Here is a 17,183-nt window from a genome sequence, read left to right as displayed (position 1 = left end):
GGCCAAGAAAATAAGACATACAAAACAGAAAGCGATGACACAAAAAGCTCTGTGTCAAAAAAATGTTCACAGGTAGAGGAATTAGATTTTTAACAGAATCCCTAATTACACATTTGACTTCTGGCATCTTTTCAAGGCAGCATGAACACAGTTAAGTTCTTTGTGCATTTGTATCCTCCCACAAAAAAAGGGAAAAATATGCTTTCATTTTAAAAACAATTATAAGTCATTTGCCTCTAAAAGGGCAATGTGAGCACAGTATTGACAAAACTGACTTCAGCTTCTGGAAATACTGACTTGTCACCAATTTCAAAAGCCCAGAAATGGAGGTCAAGACAGACTTGCATTGGTATTGTATCCAATACATTCAATTTATGTTGCTCAGAGTTCTGTATGTTATTCAAACATTTCTGCTTTAATTTTCCAAGTACCCCGGGAATGTAGAAAATACAACTAGCATTTTATTTGCTAAGATGAACACTTCTAAACCTAGTGTCCAAGTTAGAGCAGGTGGATTCTCAAATGGCCTCTTTCTCAAAGGTATTGAGTGGATTTTACCTAACAAAAATCTGTGCCTTCTTCATATAATTAGTAGTGCCCAACAAGTCATCAGGTAAGTGCTGCTGATACTAATACACACAAGATGCAATTTTACAGTCCCTAAAACTACTGTGGTGAAGTGTCCTACAGAATTCATTCCCAACTGAAAATCCCAGGAAATATTTTTAGCTGACCCTATTTCCATGTCACCTACAGTTTACTATCCGACACTGCGAAATCATTAGGGTGGCTGTTCTGGAAAGCAAAGAGACACTGAGATTTCCAGTAAGCCTGGAGTGAGGAATGATATAGCAGTTGAGAAGAGAGAAGAATAAAACCCTGAAAAACCTGCACATACTGCTTGTGTATTTGATTCCTAGTCTAACAGTTCATTAAAAAGCAGAGCTCCCAGACATTCTTCCTACGGGTAAGATTTTTCACTACTTTCCCATGTACCTGATTTTTAATTAGATATTGGAATGGAATTTCAGCTCCTACCCACAAATCTCTAGTGGGGAGCAAAATCTTAACTAATCTGTGATCTCAGAAATGTTTGCTTCTCCAGATGCAGTTTCTAAACTAAATTACAAATGTTGTAGAAAGAGACAAATGGAGAAATAAGGGGACACAACCAAAAAATTGGATGTGATTAATCAGTGTTGTACGAGTTTAGTTCTGTCTTTAGAATGAAAGAAAAAAAAGAGGTCTTAAGGAAAAAGAACATATTGCCTACTTGAATAATTCTTAGACCAACAGTTTATTAACAAGGAAGCTTTTTCAGCCATGTGTCCTATGTGCAAAATCACCCATTAGTTAATCACACACCTTTGGGATTACTGCTCTCTCCTAAATTCTTCTTCCACTCCCTAGAACTGCTGCATGGTAAAATGGTACATTTCATAATTAGACATGTTTTCCAAGTGCATTTTCTAAGGTCAAGCAGTGACACAGTACACAGTCAATTTCTTACAAAGTGCTCCCAACTCAGGATTGGGAAAGGCAGCTTTAGGATCCTGCTTCCCAGAAATTAGAGGTCTAATCAGTGCACACTGTTTAAGGGATATGTACTTCTGCCTCATGCAGCATATCTCTAACAAAACCACTTAGGGCTTTCTATCCTCAAGATTTAAAATGTCAGTTAATATGGTTTAATATCAGTTTAATATAGTTTACCAAGGAAAATAATTTTTAATTAGCAATACTTTCAAACTAAACTTCAAAAAGTAGTATTTATTCAATCCTCAATGACATCATCTATAGCACAACCATCTGGCTTGGCCCCTCAAATAAATAAACAAACCATAAAATTTAACATATCCTTCTAGTGAAAGTTTTCTAATAACACAGCATTAATATTAGAAACTGTCAATTGTTGTATACCCCTGTAAAACAAGGGGAAAGGGACAGGAAAGGCACATGAAAGCAGCCTGCTCTGGCTGGAGATGAATTGCTGCTATGATTTTTGGAGAGAGATGCAAATATTCTATAAAGCCCATGCTCTATTACAATTGCTATTCAATAACTTTAACCAAAAGGACCATTCAGCAAAGATGTCCCTTGTAAATACAGCATCAAGGTTACAGCAGGTTCCTACTTTCTCTGGTTTGTACAGTAGCATAGGCATGTTTAAGAGGTGGAAGACTTCCCTGAAAACAGCTGCAGGACAAGGGAAAGCTGTTTTGGTGCTCTGCCTTGTTGGTGAAGTACCACAAAGGATCTTTCTAAAATATTGCATCACTGGAAAATTCTCTAGAGACTAAGGTTTCTCTTTAAAGTTAGGCATAAAATAAAGCACTGTGTATACAGTCAGGGAAACCAATCCTCCCCTGTTAATAGCAGAAAAACACACTGTGGCACACGTTGCTGACCAGACAATGTTTGCCAAGCCAAAAGCATGTCTGAATTACACTTTGCTGCCTTTTCCTGGGGGAGAAGGAGAGAGTCTAAAATTATTTTTCTTATTTAGGATTTTACTTTGCATTAAAGTATTTGTTTCTCTTTTTCTTTTTTTCTCTTAATCTAAATAGCCCAACAGTTGCACACCATAGAGTTACATTATGTACTGCAGGATCCACAGGGAGCTCTGAAGCAGTGCCAGGATCCACAAGGAAGGCATAAAACACCACAGACTTGGTTAGGAACACCTTGTGGAAAATGAGAAGAAACCATTGATGGGATTTACAACTGTCTACCCAACTTGGATACCAATTCCCTTTGCAAACAGCAGGGAACTGAGCATCCAACCTCTGAGACAAATTTTGCCAGTCCCAAGCCATACTTTCCATGCTATAAGAACATCAGCCTGCTCAATCCCATGTTACCATGAATTGGTCATTGTTCAATGTTTTTATGATCAAATTTTCTAATACCATAAACTAGCATGGGCTTTTATGAGCATGGGAACTGCCAAACCCTTGGTAGTGGTTTGCAAATTGATTCTCTAATGGTTAATAACAAATGTGCCTCTTACACGATCTAGGGACTTCTGCACACTTTCAGTCTCTGAGAAGGGCTCAGTTCAGACCACCCTCCCATCTCTGTGGACACTAATTAGGTCTCTTTTCTTGATTCAGCTGTCTATTCTTATTAGATTTGTAGAAATTTAATATTCTTGAGCATTTTCTCTGACAGATTTGGTTTAACAGTGTCTGACAGACAGCATGATGGCATTGGCTTTTCATTATTCATTTGGAGACATAGCTAAAATATATTCCTGAAAACATATCCTCAGTCCTCCTCAGTGTGCACTGGGGAGCCCAGACTTTAGAGCAGCCTCCCCAACACCCCATGCATCCAATGAGGATAAGGATCAGCCTGTCTGGACTGAGACAACTCCACTTCTGCGTCTCCCATTACTTGCCTCCTACTGGCACACAGTAAAGGTCTCATCCATTCTCCATGGGAGTTGAGAAGAGCTTTCCATTGATATTGAGACAACTTGGACAACATGCCCATCACAAAGCAGACTGCAAAGCACAGCAGTTGTTTTCCTGCTTCTAATGACATCCATGAAGAGATGGCACAAGCCACTTCCAAATCATAATAATTTCTAAGAGTGAAAAGGATATAGCACATACTGGAGTTACTGATGAGGAACACAAGCATCCACAGTGGAATGAGACAAAAACTATTTTTCAGTCTCTGCAAAAACTGTAGGAAAGCGATCACCTAAAAGAAAATTCAGGATTGGCTGAACTGCTGCATATTCCACTGATGGCTGCTGACAGCTTCAGGAGGGAATTGTGCACAGCCTGTGCCAGCTCTGCTGCCAGTGAGACGCCCCCACAAAACCTCTCTGTCTGCTAATTTTAGCTTTTCTGAATTGCTGCTCACATTAGCACATGCCTGCCTTCTCCAAGGAATCCTCCCAGTCACTGCTGCCTGGACCTTTTGGAGCATTGTGGAGCCACAGGTCTGATGGTTAAAAGGCCCAGGAGGAACATGCAAGAGCTTTACACCAGCATGAACGTGGCCAAGGCCAGGGACAGCAGCTGGGGAGGTGTGCTGCAGAGACTCACAAAACACTTCTCAGAGAGCCACTGAGGAAGAGGATGGAGAAAATGATGCTCTGCATAAAATTTATAGCAGGCTGTGGTGCCTGCCAGCTCCCTCACCAGTGAATGGGTGCAGGATATATCCTAGTTTACAAGTTTCTGCCTTTTCTCCATCATCTCAGCTCCTTCTTCCAGGCAGCAGATGCCGGTACAACCAACATGTAAAAGCCATTTAGGAAGAGGAACAATGCTGATCTAATCCCCAGACTGAGGGCCTGGACAGGGCTCAAAAAGCAGAGTGTGCAGCACAGCTCTACGTGAGACAACTCAGGGGATGGGGTCAGGCCCCAGACCCTGCCAGCACCACTTGGTGCCACCAGGCCATGGTGGCATGAATGGTGAGGGGTTGTTTTGCTGTTTGATCCAGATTTGGAAAAATCCAAGCAGAATCCTTCCCAGCCAGAATCCACTGTTGGAAATGCAGTGAGGTGCTATGTGCAACACTGCTAACAGAAATACAGCAACACAGGGAGTGGCTGCACAGGGCAGGCACCCATCTCATGTGAGAGAGCCAGAATCAGCACCCCACAGTCCCTGCAGGGGGGCTGAGCAGCACCTGAGGCTGCCCTGAGATAACTGAGGTTTTCTCAGGGCCTTGTCAAAGCTCAGACCCTTGGCAAAGCCCACCAAACCTTGAGTGGTGGCATGGAACCACCACCATATCAGAGGCAGCTGTCTGCAGGTCAGCCCTCCTGGTCCTGGCAGGAAACCAAGCAGAAGCACTGCCACAGCCAGCTCTGTCTGAGGGTTTAACAGCCCTCCCATGGCTCTCATCCCAGTAAGAGCAGGGTGGTACTACAGAGCTGTGGATGGGCACCTTTTGGCTATTCTCAGTACAGAGGACATGGGAAGATGGGGGCTGTGGGAAGGAATCCACTCACTGCCATTCTTCTGGCTGCTCTGAGCTTGCAGCCTGAATGCACTGCCTGTGGGGAGGAGAAGCTCTGCAGCTGGGAGGGCAGGGCTGGAACAAAAAAGGCTAGACTAGTAAAACCAAAAGGCATTGGACCTGAACTGGGTAGAGATGCCTGGGAGGAGCACAAAGTAAAACTGTGACCTTTAATTTCATTGCACGTGTGCCCTCCACAAGCCCTATCCATTGACTCCACTGAAGAATGTACAACTGAGCTCCCACTCAGCTGGAAAACAGCCCAGTGCCAGGAAAGGCAACTTCTCCTCCAGACCTGTGCATTTCCCTTCTATGCTAAACTTGGCCTGTAGGGCTACCCTCTGTAATCCTAAATCTTCAAAATATTAACCTGTTGAATTTGTGTTGGAGATATTAGATGAATCAGAAAGAACCCAATATGACTTTGAAATCTCAGCATGAGTCTGCGTGGTTGGCAGTAAGAGAAAGCTGAACTCCTTCCCCTACCCTGTAAAATAGAACAATTGCCTTGGAAATATTTCAGACATAATAAATGAGGGATTCGTTCATATTAACTGTTTTCAATTGCAGATTTATAGCCTAAAATTAAGCAGATGTTGAGTGTTGAATACAATGCTTAAAAACACAATGACAAGTTGAAATCCCAGTTTCTCTGCATGTGGCAATCAGTAACTTCAATTATTTATTGGAATACAATTAAAATATAATTAAATAGAGTAAGCTATACTTAAGAATACAGAAATATTGTAGAACTTTGTGGGGAAAAAAAAAATTAAGAGATTTTCAGGTCTTCCTAAACAGTACAAAATATTTGGATACAAGATAAACAACTTAGAAAATACTTTGCAAATCCTTTTGAAAGTACTTCAAGGAATTTACTTTAAATAAGGAATTCACTCTTGTAAGAGCATCAACCTTTCTTTTATTTATTTCAATTCCCAAACTCACATTCTGAAAGAAGATAATGAAATTTTCATAAACTTATTTAAATATTACCATTAAGTTAATCTCATTTGCTTATAAATAAAGTGAGACTTCTGTTAGACTCATATCGATGATTACTGTAAAAGTGAGATGCAGACCCCAGCTTACCCTGCCTTTTATTAGTCTGTAGAGGGAAAGGGCTACACAAGCTGTGCAATTCACAGTACATCAACTGCAGAGTTGTGCATCATGCTCTTTGTGCTGCTCAAAAACTGCCTGAAAACACTTGCAGTGTTATGGAGCTGGACAGCAGAACAAGGCTCAGCAGGTAACCAGGCTGGAATCATTCAGAGAGCACTCTCAGCTCCCTCAGAGGGCAGAGAAAAAGAGGACATCTGCTTTAGGTCCAGAGCTGTGCAAGATCTTCCCTTACACTATCCAGGAAAACAGCAACAGGCAATGAAAGCAGGAAGTAATTTGGGAGCAGACACCAAAGCCCTCCCATTTACCTTAGGTTTGGGCTGTTTTTAAAACAAACATAGGAAATCGTGTATCTATTTAAAAACCCCACATCTTTCTACAAAGCACTATCAATCACAAAAGCTGGAATGACTGCTGTTTGCTTGCCTCTGCAGTGAGACAGGAGTGACAAGACCTGGGTCTCTCCAGACACACCTCATAACAAGGACTCCAAGATGGGGAGGATAGAGAAATCTGCTTCAGTTCTTCAATCTGTGATTTTAATCACTTTCTTTTTGTCACATTTTCCATGTACACTGAGACTAAATTGTTTACTTTAGCTTGGGCTTGCAAAGTGTATTTTAACACATCACTTTACTTTCACTCTCTAATATAAGCAGCCCCACCACCTTCAATCTTTTCTCATAATTCCTGCTCTCCAGGCTCTGACATCTCTTGTCACTCTCTCTGCACTTCTAGGAAGACCACATTTTCTAGCAGCTTCTAGTAAATGAGTGTTTCTAAGGTTGCAGCTGTAGACACCTGCTGCAGAATTTCAACATCAATTATAGCTGTCAATTATACGGTCCACTCACCCAGGAATAAAATGCCTCAACAGGTTATTAACATGGCTGGAAGGAAATCAGAGATCCTCTCCTGAAGTGCTGATTTCCAACAAGAAGTGAATGTGTAACTTGGCCCTGAGGTGGTCAGTAAGGGAAGGAAGGAAGCAACACAGAGCAGTGAGCTCAGAAGCTTTTCAGTAGGACAAGGTAAGAGCACCCATATTTCAACAGAAGTCCCCCAGTCCCTCACAGAGTGACAAAACATAACACACCAATACCACATGTGGTAGAGGCTGGATTTGAACTGGCTACAGAGTGGCAAAACACTCTTAAATTCACCAGCACTCATGTCAGTTATTTACTTCTAATGAATGTCTTTATTCAAAATACCTTACAATTATTTGTTAAATTATATATGAAGAAAATACTACATGTCCATGGAGATCATTAGCTTCACTGCATTTTTTACTGCTGTATTTTGAAAGAAGTGTATGGTGGAATAATTATCTTATCGATGGCACCAGATATTTAGTTACTAAAATTAGTATGACGTCCCTGGTGTTATTTTTTAAATAGATGGTTATTTTTATAAATCTACAATAGCTTCCAGGGAAAGAAAAAAAAAAAGGTCCTCTAAAGCTCCTTCTGTGCTAAGATCACATAACAGAAAGCAGAGCTCTAGGGTTTAATTCCTATCAATCAACAAAATGAGTTTCACACTACTCCCGGCCAGAGGAGCTAATATACACAGTATCACAGGTCACCAGAGAAGAGCTTAAAATAAATCCAAGAGTGGGTGAGTACTGCTACATTTTGCCATCCCCGGTATTGTTCTTCTAATTTTACAAAGTCCCAGTCATTAAACTAATTTTTAGGGGTACTTCAGTTGTTTTACTGCTCCCAGCACCTCTCCTGCAGCTTGGGCAGCTCTAAGGAGCTGTTCAAACACTCAGAGCTGGCCCTTGGAAACACTTTGCTGCTGTTAGGAGCCCTGGATGTCCCCCAGAACAGGGAAACATTTGAGCAGCTTTTTGAACAGAGCACAAATAAAAACTAGATGTCTTTAAAAACACAGCCCCCTGAGGCATCTCGGGTTTCCCCTCTGCAGAGAGCACAGGAGATTGCTTATCTTGGCTCCAGAGCAGATTGATGTGCTCAGCCGGAAGGTTCACTCTAGCTGACAGAGAACATTTCCTTCATCCTATTGCTTCACCATGCAAAGAGATAACTCAGGCTAATAATATTCTGTCTCCTTTTTATCCTCCTATAGCCTACGCATAACTTAATTCGTAATTCCAAAGGGCTCGCAGAGGAGATTGGCCTGGTGCTAGTTTCATTTACACACACATAAATCAAAGCTCAGTCTACTGGAATAGATGGCACTGCACTGGTGTTAAAATATAAAATCTTCAGCAAGGCCAGAAAATTCTCCTTCAGCTCCCCTGATCATAAACACCATGTTATCCTCGATTTAGTCACACCCTCCAAATTTCTAAACATTGCATCCATTTAAATTTGCATGTAAATAGAAGCTATCCTGAGTCACAAGAAATACAGCTTCGCCTACCCAGAAAGCATTAGTGCAAATGTAAACCAAGCAGAAAATGGCAGAGTGGTAGAAACTTGGCATCCATGGAATTATCTTTACATCTAATGAATAGTGTCTTCGTTTCTTAGTAACTAATTACAGTGGAACTGTTTAGAGAAAAGGACTTTATGATATGCCTGAAAGAACCAACATAGGGCGCAGAACCAGGACCATGTCAGTTAGGTGTCAGATACCCACACACAACCTCCTCCTCCTACCCAAAACTGCAGGATCAGGCTTTTGAACCTTCCAGGAGCCTTAAATTACCCCAGGCACTGTGGACTGAAAGGTTACCATTTTGGGATAGGAACAAGCTGTGTTCCTAGATCTTCACCCCCAGGCAGTAATCCTCAACCACACAGGAAACCCCACTGCCTGCAGGCACCTGCCTGACTGTGGCTCCCAGCTGCATGAAAGCCCTCACTATTCTGCTCTAACTCAAGCACACATAGCTGCTTTCAGAAAGCCCACATTATTATTCTGATTTTGAAGAAAGAACTGCAGAAAGCTGAATCAGAAACGTTGAAAAGTGCTAGCAAGACCCTGGTTTCACTTACCCTAATCTATCATCACATTTCATCACCAATCTCATACCTGCTCCAAGCTCCCTGCACTGCACCACCTCTGCCCCCTCCATTAAGATATAAAACAAGGGTTAAGTGACAGATAGTATCAACGTGGAGAGCAATCTGTCTCACTCAGAAACCAATGCACCAAGAATAAAGAAAGAATTATTATTCTGTGTCAATATGATAAATTACAGTCTCTTTTTCCTGAGGAATTTCTACTTTTTCAGCTAGCCAGAAGAAAACTCTTCTCCTTTTAGCACTCAACATCAGAGCAGTTTCTTGTGACATCCTGTTCAGAGTTTCTGCTAATGAAATTGTTTATTTTGGTGGATGGCTGATATAGTTAGTAGCTACAGCACTCATCTTGGAATAAACATGAACTGCGAGCCAGTGATAGAAATTCCAACTGTTCCTTCCATATATTTGTTTCCAAAACATAAATAAGTTTGAAAGCTCTGCTGCTTGCCCTTGTTAAAGTGAACAAAATGTTTAGGGAAAATGAGTTTTCAGTGTTTCCTTACACCACACAGGTTACACAATCCCATGTGCCAAACCCATGAAGTTTGTGGTCACATTTCCCTCCTAGAGCAGCAAATTCACAGCTGTAGCACCAGACAAAACGGGGCTAGGAGGAATTGGGAGAAATAGCCTCCTGATCTATCATACCCTCTCTGTAACATTTGTATCAATGCCAGAGGCATGTCTATATAACAACTGAAGGATTCAAGAAAAAATTAAATGCCTTATAGTTCCAATGGGAATCCATTAGAAATCTTCTCCTCATATCCAGCCTAATCTTCACTTGCTTTGGTGTAACACATTTGTTTGTCTTTGCCCCACAAACCCTTTCCTTTTGCAGCACCACCACATGCTTGCACTTGCTTGTCACTCTCTAGACTGAACACCTTTATCCTTTTAAGCCTTCCTTGATAAGGCACTTTTTCAAGACCTCTGATCACTCTTGCTGCTTTCTGCTCCACATCTCTCAATGTGCAAACAACCCAAGAAGGAGACAGTACTCCAGTTACTACCTCCAGAGGTCCAATCTGCCAGGACCCTTGAGAAGCCAGTGAAAGTGTTCCCTGCATGGCCAGTCCCTCACTGCTGGGTGCATTTTCATCACAGGAGATTGTACCATGGAGGAAGGGATGTTCTCTGGTACAACTAGAGAGAGACATCCTCCAAAGGCTTCGTGCACCAGGACAGAACAAGGTTGACATGTTAGAAGCCCATTTTTGCTCTGCAATTGCTTGCATCCCAAAGTAATGTTCTATCTTCATACTTGCAACCATGCAAAAAATGATAAGATGTAGGGGACCAGTTTCATTATTGCAGTAGCTGGGGGGGAATTGCCAAGCTCTAGGACACACACCCCCAGGGAGTGACCTACTGCTCCCCCAGCCCCACAGCACATCTGTAATCTCTCTCACAGTATGGCTGAAAATGGAGCTGAATAGAGAATAAAATCTGGTACACGTGGCTGCATTTGCTATTGACTCTGCAGCCAAGTGATTAAGCCTCCAAACAGCCCTTGACCCTCCCAGACCAAACACAACCTTTGTCCTCTGCACATTGCATGTTTAAGTAACTGTATGCATTTCCAAGACCCTTACCTCCTTACTTCCAGGTGCAGCCAACCCCTCTGCCCTTCATTTCTTAACTTCACACTCTTTGTCAAAACATGAACACTGTTTAACAGCTCATGTTCTGGGGGTTTAAAAGAGAAGGAGCTCCTGGGTGGCACAGAATGTGTTCCTGAACCCTTTCTTGGTCCCTCACCTGCCCTGTGGTAACACACCTTAACAGCTGGTGCAGTGGGTTTTGGGCAAGGATATTTGACAAGATTAAAAATAGGAAAAGGGAGCTGGATGAGGAAATATGTAGTCTCATACTCTCTGAGGCTGGATCAGAAATACCTCCCTGGGCACTGAGCCCTACAAATGATCTCCCAAAGCTTGTAAAAATAAATAAGCTCTGGCAACACACCTTTCCTCCAGCATCCCTGGGAAAAGGATGGGGACTTGCTTGTTGGAAGAGAGCCACAGAGACTAATGCGGGGAAAGGTGGTGGTTTACATTCAGAACAATTTAAAATGCCTTTTTTTGAAAGCTTCCTCCCAAGTCCACCCATGTTCCTTCCCCAACCTGCAGAAATCTCTGGAAAGTACTAGAGCAGGAAGATCTGCCTTCTTGTACAGGCACTCTCTCCTCCCCAGCAACTACAGCCCCCTACCCCAGCTCTCCCAAACCTCCCACAAGGTATTAAAAAGCAACAAGACAGCAGGCTCTCTCCAGCTTGCTATATTTAACTGCAGATCTCTGAGCATTCCTCCCTTTGCACTCCTTTAAAACAGTTGCACAGAAACATGGAGAATGGGAGCTGCTCCTTGAGACTGTGAGGAGCCCAGGTTTGCTCCCCCTGCCTCCCCTCTGGGGCTCCTGCATTGCCACGTGTGCCATAAAAACCACCGGAGCGCACACAGGGGGAGGAAGGGAACACTTTTGTTCCTCCGCCCCAAGAACTCAAGGTACTAAATGTTAATACTTGGAAATCAGCAACTGCCAAGAACAAGTTCCCCACCCACCCATCCACCCTAAGCTTTGAAGTGTTTTCTTTCTAGCTTTACCTTGGCACGCTGGCCAAATAAGTCACAAGTTTACGAAGGTCTTCCTGTCTTATTCTGTCATGATTGCTGCGGGCTGGGAAGGTCAAGACAGGACCACCTCGTTTATCACGGCCACCTGTGGAAAATAGAGGATTGTTAGAAAATCAGGCAGGAAGCACACATCAAAAAAACTATGTGCACTGAATTGATAAATATAAATTACAGCACGTTTAGGAGTCTGCGCACTCGTAACTTTCAGACTTGCCTAATTGAGGAAGACAAGCTTGCATTTGCTGGACCTCCAAAGGGTGGATATAAGGACAAAAAAAAAAAAAGCCCACACGAGGAAAATTGCTACTAGCATTTCTTCTTTTACCTAATCCCATCAGACCTAATATATCTGCCACTCCAAGCAGGCAATGCTAATGAAATCCTACTGTGGGGATAGTTTTAAACTGGTCAACACCAAGAAAGTGAAAGCATTTTTCACTGTTGCTCTGTGTTGCACCGTTCATTCCAAGATAGTTTACCACGTCATTCCAGTTTGAAGCCATATATTCTGGTAATGTTTATGCAGCACAATGTTCTAATCTATAATGTACATCATTAGAATGAAAATTTTGATTAGAAGTTTGTCTTCTAAGTTTTCCATTTATAAAGTATTGTTGGCAATTGGAATACTTGTTCTGGGGGGGTTTCCTGTGGGTTTCCTGTAGCTTTCCTGTCTTAAAAAACACTTATTTTAAACTGTCAGTGTCTGGCCCTTTATCTTTTACAACAATTGTCTAAAGGATTAGCCATAAAGGGATAACTTTACCCTGAACTATACAATCACAAATAAAGGGGAAAATACAATCTATTCTGAAGCACCCTATTTTATTCTCTCCTGTAAATAAAATTTAAGGGGATTGAAACTAAAATCTAATCCACCTCATTTAATGTTTAGTTCTTTTTGCACATATTGTCTCAGGATTTCTTCCAGGAATTGTGTGTTGTTAGATACGTGTTTGCACTGTTATCTAGGAAAAAGTTACAGCTAAACTACAGCTCAAAAAGCTGGTATGGAACTGCAAAGACCTAGCAAACAAGCTGTAAAAATGCACATGAGTTTGCACTTCTCAATGGAAAGTATAATCCCTTTAACAGAAATACCATTCTGAGAAAGGAAACCCACGTGCTTGCTGAGCTAATTTACTTGGCCAACAAGAAGAAAAAGCTACACGAGGACATGAACATCTCCAGCACTGATCCACACTGCTCTCTCATTAAGAACTCAGGACACCTGCACTCTGTGCTACTGGCACATTCTCATTCCTATATTTAATTTTTCTTAAAATACAGATAATTTTTAATTACTAAGATCTATTTAAAGAGTCTTCTACAGCTCTGCTGCCTGTACAAGACAGAGTCTCTTACGCAAATTTCCTCTACACAAATAGAGGTGCCTCTGGTACCCGTGGTTTTCAGTGGATGCAACACACCTGAAGGGCCACATTGTGCAAGTCTCCATAGGAACAGGTGGTGTCTGATTTGTCCAGGGATACAAATGGAGAGGCAAACAACAGATGTCATCTTTCTTTTGAGCCTCATGCAGACAGGGGTACATATGGAATACAAAAACTGCCCTGCCTAATCTCCACCCAAATCTCTCTGCTATTTGCCTTTGGCTTTACATCATGAAGGCGAGGAAGGTCCATCAGAATTCAGTGTCACCTTGGCAGACCCATGTCTCTGCCACATTGAATGAGAACAGGGGCATAATGTGAAAAAGGATTCAATATAAAAGGAAGCAAGGCATCTGAATATGCAGACCTTTTTATGAAAAAAAAAAAAGCTTCCTCATTTTAAGTACATTCTCCCTTTGTTGAGACTATTTCACACACCACATCAATGCCAAATCATTATATCATGCATGATATATGTCCAACAGAAAAGCAAGCCAGCCTATAGAATGGCAAACCAATACAAGTAACTAAAGCTGGAAGGAATTATTATTTCAAGACAAGAAGCTTTTCAAGGGTTTGAAAAATTTCCCATCATATCTAGATATAATCAAGCTTTCAAAAGCTTCCAGGTATTTGCTGAAGCAGAGAGCTGAAGTTGAACTGCATCCCAGAAGAACATGCTACCAGCTACTCATTCAGGCTCCCTCTCCTTCATTCACAATTATTTAATAATTTTACAACATGGAAAAGCACTGAGAGTTCAGATCAGAAGACATCCAAGCCCACAGTTATAATCCTCTCCCAGGATATGAAACACCTGGAAAGGGCCACGAGCTTTCTACAGCCCAGCAGCACTAATCACCCTGATCCTGCCCTTGGCTTCATAAACCAAAATTGTGTTTCTGGTCAGGGATCCTTTTAACACCTACTATTCCACCAAAGTGAGCTCTACAAAATAAATAAATAGAAGCCTGTGTAAATTTTGGTAGGCTGAAAACATTAAATCAGAAAATTCTTGACCCTTTTAATAACAGTAACACGAGTATTTCAGCTACAGGAAAAAAAAACCCAAAAAAACAAACAAAAAAAACCAACATCCAGAACATTCCTGTCCTGTCTTTGCTTCAGGATAAAAACTGTCCCTCAACACTGCATCTAAACTGTCCTCAAGGGAGCAGGATAAATAAGGCACAGGGTGAGAAGTTACCAGGACAGACCAGAGAAAAGGGATTAATTCTATTGGAGGAGGAAGGTTGCATGATGACCCAGTTGGAAGTTTCTGGGTGATGGAAGGATAAATAAGCACCTGGAATGATTCCTTCTAGTCTTACAGCACACAAAACCAAGGAGACTTGGGTAAAATATCAAGATATGTTAAGTTTAGAAACAAATGTTTCTCATTTGTGATAAAAGTGCAGCTCTAGGCTTTGAGCAATAGAGTGAAATTATTGCAAGTACATATTAGAATATTGTACATATTAGAATCCTTCAATCCCTTCCTTCAACTCCATGCAACCCCAATTACTGTGAAATCCCTAATTTTTATGAATGCATACATAACTTACAATTTTACCAAGAGCCTGTACAAAGAAATATCAGATTTCTTCTAGAACAAACTGCTGAATGTTTAATTGACCATTACACTTGCAGAGTGCAGTAACTGTGGTTCACTCTCTTAAATACTGATAATATGCAGTGTTTTTGTTATCTTTTGCAACCCAAAATCTCAGCTTTTCTAGGCAGACTGAAGGGAGATCACCATCATTGAACATGCCTACATAGGGATGGTCAGAGTCTGCTAAGAAGTAGGAACAATAAAAGAGAAGAAAACATTCTGGTATTGACTGTGCAGAGAGTCTGTCTATACCATTCCTTTTTCTTATTATTATATTTTTACTGAAGGGAATAGTAAAGTACTGAGAGGGGAGGAAGTTCAGCCCAGATGCCAGAGTGAGCCAGGAGGAGAAATGAGGTTTTATTACTTGATCCACTGTGTTGGAGCTTCACAGTGCTTGAGACTGTCTCTGCTTTTTAGTAATCCACTCAGGGAGACAAACCTTGCCCCAAGTCAGCCATGATCTCCACACCAATTGTACATGCACAATCTTCAGAGAGCTACTCAGCACATTGTTTTAAAAGACAATAAAAACTAGAAGGAAGCCAGGAGTCTCAATTGCTCTAATCAATAAGTCCCATCTCCTGCCTCCCCCCGGACTCACAGAACTGTGATGAAATAATCAAACATGTCATTAGGTTTGCTAATTACAGTTATTAAATACTAAAACAAACAGCTGATAATTTCTTACTGTTTTTCAAGTTGGGTTTTCATGAGCTTTGCTCTGATTTAGAGAGGCAAACAGATGGTCTGGTTATTAGTGCTCTGGAAAAAAGGAGTTAGAAAAACACATGTTCTTCAGGGCACAGAATACACTGAGAACAAATATTTAGCCATGTATGCCTTGCATTTCTCTTACAAAATCCTTTGTTGATGGCCTTTCCTGTCAGTGGCTTCCTTGCCAGTTATTCCCATCTCCCTTTCTTCCACCCTATAAGAACCCATGGCTAAATTCAGGGTTTATTCCCAAAAGCAAGATCACATGATGTTTCCTCCAAAAATCATCCGGGAGACATTGCAGTGATGGCACAAGGAATTGTGATGCATACCACATAAAAAAAAGAAAACCTTAAAGAAATCTCAGAAATCCTGTATGCAGGCAGGCAGCACAGTTAGTGGCCTTCTTGATGACCACTTTTCCAGTCAAGCCTGCAACCAAGAGGAAAGAGACCCCAGTGAAAAGATCCCTGTTCTGGCAGCTGCATGAACATCTCTTAGTGGGGCACTCAAATGTCTCTGCCTACAGTGTCCCCAACTGCCCACAGGTAAGCCAAGAAATTGGCCATCCCAAAGTGTCAGTGATATGAACTCTGTGTACAGGCGTCACCAATCTCAAGTACTGAGGCACAGCCATCCCTGTTAATACACAATAAACTGAAATTCCAGCTATGTGTAGGCCTGTTGAGGACAGGAAATTATCAGTTTCCGTTAATGCAGACTTCTTGTATACAGCAGATAATGATTTTATCAAGCTCTGTTTCCAAGCTGCATCTCTCCAGTTCTATCAGCCCTTCCACCACAATCCTCACCTGCTTGCAGTGATCCACATTCAAGAGTTTCAAACCCTCTGCTTCCTTTTGCACTCTCTTCATAATTCACAAGGTTTAACCAGAGACACAGGCAAATGTGCATAGATGCAAAGGTTCCCAGAACCTTGTCTAACATCCTGCAGCACACCAGCAGCGGAAACAGGAGCAGCACACGCTGTCTCTGGCCCCTGTTCAGATGTCTACTGCAGTTCAAGGGAATGTGCTGCTTCATCTGACCCTGCAGATCATAAGCTGATCAATCTTGATGCTGTAGACTCTGCTGAGACCATAAGTGAGTTTCCAGAGAAGCTGAAATAATCCTCATCAGGTATTTCAGTCCCAAATATGGTGAAAAAATGAATTATAATGGAGCGAACCAGGAGACAGACGGTGCTCAGCTGATGTCAGGCACTTCAATGCAGTGATAAACAATACACTCTGGATTTCTAAATCTAATTGACAGACTTCCTAGGAAAGGAAAGTATCAAGGAATTGGTATCCAGAGTCTTAAAATAACATTCCTTTCTCTCTCATAGCTGAGCTCTGAGCTACTGAACTTACTGTGAGTAGACTTCTCTACTAAAACTCCTGCAACTTCAAGACAGACTAATTTGTTGCAAGGGTCATACATTGAATTAGCTGTGTGATCACTCTTCAGTTCAGCAGCAAGTGATGGAAATTTAAGCTCCCCCAGCAAGTCAATTAACACAGCTGCAGTGCAACTACCAGGGCCTGATCCTCAAGAGTGCCACTCTTTGCAGCATCCATGTCTCAGAATTAATTCCCCAAATCAAATTCTAAGGGCAAAATCTTATGACATTACATTTAGGACTAACAACTGCAAAAATGAGGCAAATTGTTCTCACTAGAAGATCTCCTGGCAGAGCAAGTCAGAGACTG

General features: G+C 41.7%; 1 protein-coding gene across 11 annotated transcripts in view; it reads right to left on the bottom strand.

Annotated features, from left to right (window-relative positions):
* Positions 1-17,183, bottom strand: part of KALRN (kalirin RhoGEF kinase) — a 457,536-nt gene that overhangs the window by 285,462 nt on the left and 154,891 nt on the right. For all 11 annotated transcript variants that reach the window (XM_079310809.1, XM_079310810.1, XM_079310805.1 and 8 more), the window contains exon 3: positions 11,716-11,830. In XM_079310809.1, coding sequence (XP_079166935.1) covers positions 11,716-11,830 — 115 coding nt within the window. The remainder of the gene's footprint in view (positions 1-11,715; positions 11,831-17,183) is intronic.

This window comes from Erithacus rubecula (assembly GCF_903797595.1).
Source record: "Erithacus rubecula genome assembly, chromosome: 8".
Classification (NCBI taxonomy): domain Eukaryota; kingdom Metazoa; phylum Chordata; class Aves; order Passeriformes; family Muscicapidae; genus Erithacus; species Erithacus rubecula.
Note: the sequence above shows the minus strand (reverse complement) of the source record. Positions and strands in the feature narration are given on the sequence as shown.